Below are 6,797 nucleotides of genomic sequence, written 5' to 3'. Positions count from 1 at the left end.
TTTGTCATTGATGACTGCATTGACTGCATCTCTCAGGTCCTCGGTCTTCATGAAGTTCAGGTCTACAGTAACTGCAGCTCCCTTAGCCTTCATGTGGACCATGTTGTGTGGCTGGTCAGCGAACATGGGGATGCCCACCATGGGAACACCATGGTAGATGGCCTCGTAAATCCCATTTGAGCCACCATGGGTGATGAATGCTATGGTCTTGGGGTGACCTGATAGGTTACCAAAAAATCATGAAACCTACATTATTTTTCAAACCAAAACAGGCTGTTAAAGCACATGTCATCAGTGCATACATCTGTATGATGTAACTGTAATAAGTATTTAAACTGGACATTGGCAAGGATTGTGAATGGAAGCTTAAAAGATTAGATCCCAGAGATTCTTTGGACAAACTGCAGAAAACTACAGTGCGACATCACAAGGCCCACCACAAGGTTTTGTGCTGAAGTGCCATGAACTTATGGTGGCAATAGAGGAAAAGGGGGTCACCAAAGTCATTTGGATAAATTGTACAGAATCATGTATATGAAATACCGGTATGTAAAAGAACTTATTAATGTGTAGTGGTTGGAAAAATCCTTGTCTGTGGATTGCCTCTTGCCAGAGAACAAACTTCACCAAAATATTCTTACTAGGTTGTCTTTCCTACTGTATGTCCCCTTAGGATTTCGTACTGCCCAACCTAATAATGACAAAACCCACTGCCGTGGATACCCAAATTTATTTTATATTAGAAGTCATGAGGATTACTGTCGAAGATTTTCATAAAAGCTTTACTTGCCCAGTAGGTCATTCTGAGGAATCCAGTCATATATTCTGGTGTTTGCACCCAGAGTCGCTGGTTTTTCTCCACTGTATCTCCACAGCACCTATAAACAACAGTAGAAAACAGTTTTAAACTAACACAGTTAGTTTTAATTTTACATATAAAATACAAATAAAATTTATCCAGTGTGATTTGTCATCCTTGATCCATGATTCCCATAAAATCTTATTAAATTGTACACCGATATATTTTTATACCTTTGATAGGTTTTCCTTGCCTTATGTCCCATCCCAATTTCCTGATTCAACCAGAAAAAATGCAATGATGTTACTCTAAGTTTACCATTTATTACCATTAACTGTCATGTGTTTCTGCTGTCTGACCTCTTACCATCATACTCTCATTAACTTTCTTGCAGGGAGGGGTTGGTTTCATTGAATGTCAAAATGGTGTGAAAATCAATTTTAGACTTAAAGGTCCAGGTAAAGGTTTTAGGATTTAGTGGCATCTAGCACTGACGTTCCAGATTGCCTGTAAGAGAAGTACAGTGCTTAATGTAAAAATGTGATAAAGCGAATGGTCCTATCTAAAGCCAGTGTCGGCTTGTCCATTTGGGCGACTGTAGAACAACATGGCAGACTTGGTAGAAGAGGACCCATTTGTTATACGAATATAAATGGCTCATTCTAAGGTAATGAATAGACATTGATTGTAATTTTCAGGTGACTATACACTAAATAAAACACAGTAATATACAATTTCTGCCAAGAGATGCCCTCCAATCCTACACACTGGACCTTTAAACATTACTCCAGATTGGATAATTCTTCAGCGTAAACACTTTGTTGCCTTTTTTTTTTTCCTTTTTAGTTACATCACCTTATTTTGCAGTTTCAAGCAGTAACTTCCAAAGCAATTGGTGCCATGTAAGGACATCAGTCATCAATCAAATAGCATTGCATTCACTAACTGTATTTTGGAAAATCAAACCAAAAAGCCTCCTTGAGTCTTTTTTATAAGAAAAGCATTTAACATAGTCCCTACTTACAGCTGCTTTGTCATGTGACAGCAATGTAACACTATGCCATCAACACCGTATTTCCAGTTGGCACACAGACTATACTGACCTTTTGTGGTAACTGAGCAAGAGCTGAGGCTATCATGTTTCCCTTATCTGTGGTGATGTTCTTGATGAATGATCCCAAACTAAAGACCACAATGCCAGCATCTCCAGAACTCTGCACAAACTCTTCCATATCCTGCAAGAGGAGTAACGTTACCAAACGTTATGCAAACCAACCAGCATTTTCCTTTTTTTCCCCTCAGCATACCATTTGCTTTATTCTCTTCATTGTTTAAGTCAGGAATACTGTGACGGTGTGATAAAACATTAATAGGTGTGTGATAGTGGAGACAGCGTTACCTCTGGTAAAGGTTTAGCAGGTCTGCAGTGGATCCCACCGACGAATTTGAAGTTAGGGAGAAAAGGACGAGGGAAATCAAAGTCCCAGTAGGTTCGCATCAACCAGATGTCTGCTCTACCCAACATCTCACAGGTGCTGGTGGGTTTTCCTGTCACAATGCAAAAGTAATGCCTGTCAGCTGCACATCTCAAAGTATCACCAATACTTATGATTCTTAATTTCATATTTACTTAAAATATAAAATTGTTGATGTGAGTGATTTGATATTAAAGCAATGCAGTGAATCAAAATCAATCAAATCATCATTTGACTTGCTGAGCTGAGTTGCTCACCTTTGACATCAGAGTAATATTTATCTAATTCTTTCCACAAAACATTATTGGTCACAGCATCATGCAGTGCGTAGAAGAGGAGGTTCCACACTCTCCTTGAGAAATTCATCTTGTCAGTCAGTTTGCTCATAGCGGCAGGGACAAAGGAAGGAGGAGTGGGTAGCTGACCACAATGTCTCTCCCAGTTATGAGCAAGGGAAAATCGCACGGAGAGGACCAGGGGGATGCCCAAAATATCTGCTACTAAGTCACTACCGGGATAGATGGGGTCAGCCAGGAGAAGGTCATATTTTCCCTCCTTCAGCTTCTTCATGATGGTCTCTGATTTCACCACGCCATCCAAAAACTTCAAAGAAATCTGCAGGTACTCCTTTGTGATATCCATGTGTCTGATGTACATCTTCAAGTAGCTCATATGATCAATCTCATACATGGAGAAGTGAATATAATCCTCATAAAACTCTTTTATGGTCTCCATTGAGACAGAGACGTTGAAGGGTTCATGGCCAAAGCGAGAAGACTCACTGGTGTTCATGAACATTGATGTGCTCGGGACCAGAACCGTCACCTGGTGTCCCCTGTCGATCAGCGACTCCAGCACAGGCTTCATGTTAATCCAGTGGCTTCCTTCAGTGTACCACACCAGAATGTTCCCTCCATTTGTGCTCTCTGTCACACAAAGTAGCAGCACGACACAAACAAAGAGATGTTGCCCCAGCTTCATGGTGAAAGCTGGCGGGTTCTGCCTGAAAAGGTACTCCTTGAATAGGAATTATTGACAGAGATGTGAGACAGATTAAAGGGGAAAACTATGAAGATGGAGGGACAGAATGGAAGGAAATGGGGATTACAATAAGGTGTGCCATTTCAGTGCCATGGAAATGGTCGTAGATTTATCATTAAACAGTGACCTGCTGATATTTAACTGTCCTGTTATGTTACAGGTCAACATCAGTCTGTCTAAAGTTTAAAAAAACATTTTAATTCACTGTTCCATCCAACAATCACCAACTCTGGGTTGGTTGAAATAATGTAAAAAATAGGTGTAAAAACAAGATGTGAAAATAAGCTGTTTTCTGGTGCGGTCTTTCTGCACTCTCTGCTGTTGTGGACATGACACTGGCCAGCTGTTTACAGTCCTCTTAACTCTTCCTCATAAGTCCAGCTACCTGTTGTACCATAGTGACCTCAGGTGGTGCTTGATGTACACTACATGCAAAATATCTTCATTATAGCTTCTCCAGTACATAGAGATGATATTGATGATATTGAAAATCGGCCTCGCTTTTGCCTCCTGTGTTTGTGCCATCAGGAGTGGGTGCAGACACATAAATGAACATAACAAATTCCCTTTATGTTTTTTCCAAAAATTACATCAGCCATTGGACTTTCAGTGGTTAATGTCTAATTGGTCTTAGGTGCAGTTGTCTCTATTTATAATGTAAAGCAAAAACATGGTATTTGTTCAGGCTGTTTTTATTTCAGTTTACAGGCTTACTGAACTTGAGTTTATGGTGACAAAACAAGTGAAATAAATGGCACAACACATGGTACATTGTTTGGAGATTCACGATAATACTGGACACCGTAAAGTCATTTTTTAATGTATTTTCACTTTTTTTGTCAAAACTATTAATTACAAATTTCTGGATCTAATCCACATATTCCAATCCAGGGCATTATGCTTACATCACATGATTTAGACCAACAGGACAACCAGAGAACTGTTGTTTTTCAGCCATTACTTATTTAACCAACTACATTTCCGTTCATTTACTCAGCCTTTCTCTTTCTCTTTTCCTTTCTGCCACAGCACCCCCGGAGGCAGAAACTGCAGGTCTTGATGAAGAGAAATACGAGAAGCAGAACAATGGCGAGGAGGAAGGCCAGGACATCCAAGCTGTGATACTGGTACCAGGTGAGCTCATGGGCCTGAACCCTCATATACTCAGCCCCTTTGTTTCTCATGGTGTACTCAATCCAGAATGCTGCCTCATCCAGAGGACTCATTGGTCTGTCATGATGGATGCTGGACAGTTTCATGACATTCTCCTTGTACCTATGAATGTGAATATACAGGTGAAAATGTGGATTTAGGTCTTATGTATTTTTTTTATATTCATACTTACTTTGCTTTACCAAGAATAGGGATAAAACAGGTTGAATTATTTAGTTTCATGTATTCTAAAGCCTAAATATCAAAAGGAGGGAACCAATACATGAGGAGAAATGGCCATCCAGTGGTTTAGTAATTTCTTTGTGACCTTGAAACTCTGTGTTGGTAATTAAACAGAGTCACACTGCATTCCACCATGCCTCCTTTATAGCATGTTGTCAATCTTGCGTCTGTATTATTAATGTGAAGTCTCCAGAAATGCAGTAATTTTTCAATAATACCCTAAAACAGACTAAGTGCAGATAGGTAAAATAACTTACGATTTGTCATTGATGACAGTATTGAGAGCATCTCTCAGGTCTTCTGTCTTGATGAAGTTCAAGTCTGCAATAATTGCAGCTCCCTTAGCCTTCATGTGGACCATGTTGTCTGGCTGGTCAGCAAACATGGGGATGCCCACCATGGGAACACCGTGGTAGATGGCCTCATAAATCCCATTTGAGCCACCATGGGTGACAAAAGCTCTTGTCTTGGGGTGACCTGATAGGTTACCAAAAATCATGAAATCTCCATTATTTTTCCAATCAAAGCAGGCTCTTGAAGCACATCTTATCACCTCTACATTATGTAACTGCTGTAAACATATACTGAACTTTGGCAAAGGCTTGTAAGTGGAAGCTATCTAGATCAGATCCCATAGAGACTTTGTAAAAACAGCAGAAAGAGACAATCATACACCCAGCCCCCCCCCACCTCAAGGATTTTTGCTTTTATCACACCTTTTCCACACTTTTTTGTTTGTTTGTTTTGGTCCAAGTCAGCCTTAAACTGTGTCCCAATACAATTTCCTAAATCTAAGCAGGTAATAAGTGTGTACTGTATGCACACTTAAAAAGGGGAAGTAAACATATACACTCAAAGCAGTCAGAATGTAAACTAAACAACGCTTAATTTATGTGTGCTGTTGATGGACACTATTGTCACACAATGTAAAGTACAATATAAATGAAGGAAATGCACACAGCCTGAAAAAACTAATTGTGGATGTTGGTCAAACAGCTTTAGGCATGCTGTAGTAAAACAGGAAATAATAACATTTTTGGAAAACCATCATTCTGTGTAAAGTTGACAATGACATCACAAAGTTGCAGTTTGAGTGACATCTGACACTACAAGTATTGTATCATTTCCTGTTTGTCCAAAACAATTAGGTAAGTTAACTTTTCATGCTTCTGTGCCGGTGATAGCTGCGGCAGGAGGCATTATGTTTTCCGGTTGTCTGTCCGACAGTTCGTCCCATCCTCGTGAATGCAGTATCTCAAGAATGCCTTGAAGGAATTTCTTCAAACAACCACTTCAGTGATCAACTGGTTAGATTTTGGTGATCAGAGGTCAAGGTCATTGTGACCACGTCTTCTTGATACTTGTGTATATATATATGTGTATATATATATATATATATACACACACATCTTGATCAGTTGATCAAAACCACAAATAGTAACTTTTCACAGGATGAATATCACCACCTGAAATGACATTCTCTTTCTTGCCAGACAACAAAGTTCATCAAAGTATTCTTGCTATGTTTTATCTCCTACTGTATGCCCCTTTGGGATTTTGTACTGTCAAACTGAATAGTGAAATAAATGTGGTTGATACTCCAATAAATGTAAAAGTCATAAGAATTACTGTCGAAGGCTTTTATAAAAGCTTTACTTGCCCAGTAGGTCATTCTGAGGGATCCAGTCGTATAGTCTGGTGTTGGCACCCAGAGTCGCTGGTTTTTCTCCACTGTATGTCCACAGCACCTATAAACAATAGTAAAAACACTTTCAGACCCACACAGTGCCAATTTTATTTTATCATAGACCATATAGCAGTACATTTAATTAGGGCTTAAAGGGAAATTTCGGTTTATTTCAACCCGTCTCCTATCGTCCTAAATTTGTTTCAAGTCACTAGTGACATAGACATAATAGTTAGCCGTTAGCCTAGATACAGCCGTAGCGTCAGACCTGTTAAAATGTAATTGAACGGGCTTCCTTTCAAGTGCAAAGTTAGTCCACTAAACAAGCTTTTTCTCCACAAATACCGCCTCATATCGTTAGGATAAATGTCAGAGAACATATAGAAAACGACATGTAAAC

General features: G+C 39.4%; 2 protein-coding genes and 1 long non-coding RNA gene across 6 annotated transcripts in view; 1 reads left to right on the top strand and 2 right to left on the bottom strand.

Moving 5' to 3' along the window:
• Positions 1 to 3: 3 nt before the first annotated feature.
• LOC126394260 (UDP-glucuronosyltransferase 2A1-like) lies at positions 4 to 3,297 on the bottom strand (the record flags this gene model as incomplete). Its single annotated transcript, XM_050050969.1, has 5 exons — positions 2,532 to 3,297; positions 2,199 to 2,347; positions 1,903 to 2,034; positions 791 to 878; positions 4 to 218 (listed from the first exon to the last, which is right to left on the bottom strand). Coding segments are annotated over exons 1-5 (1,308 nt in total), but the record flags the coding sequence as incomplete, so codon positions are not given.
• A 692-nt stretch (positions 3,298 to 3,989) lies between these two features.
• ugt2b3 (UDP glucuronosyltransferase 2 family, polypeptide B3) overlaps positions 3,990 to 6,797 on the bottom strand; it is a 19,270-nt gene continuing 16,462 nt past the window's right edge. For 3 of the 4 annotated variants that reach the window (XM_050051912.1, XM_050051913.1, XM_050051910.1), the window contains exons 5-6: positions 4,968 to 5,187; positions 3,990 to 4,590 (exon numbers count right to left, since the gene is read on the bottom strand). In XM_050051912.1, the coding sequence (XP_049907869.1) occupies positions 4,305 to 4,590; positions 4,968 to 5,187 (506 nt within the window). In that variant the 3' untranslated portion in view covers positions 3,990 to 4,304. Of the gene's footprint in view, positions 4,591 to 4,967; positions 5,188 to 6,370; positions 6,459 to 6,797 lie in introns of all 4 variants that reach the window. The other variant, XM_050051908.1, reaches the window with a different exon arrangement.
• The window catches only part of LOC126394817 (uncharacterized), a 24,999-nt gene continuing 22,520 nt past the window's right edge, over positions 4,319 to 6,797 (top strand). Inside the window, exon 1 of the long non-coding RNA XR_007570395.1 lies at positions 4,319 to 4,449. This is a non-coding gene — a long non-coding RNA (uncharacterized LOC126394817). The remainder of the gene's footprint in view (positions 4,450 to 6,797) is intronic.

Source organism: Epinephelus moara, chromosome 8, assembly GCF_006386435.1.
Source record: "Epinephelus moara isolate mb chromosome 8, YSFRI_EMoa_1.0, whole genome shotgun sequence".
Classification (NCBI taxonomy): Eukaryota; Metazoa; Chordata; class Actinopteri; order Perciformes; family Serranidae; genus Epinephelus; species Epinephelus moara.
The sequence above is the reverse complement of the archived record's forward strand: the minus strand, read 5'-3'. Positions and strand labels throughout refer to the sequence as shown.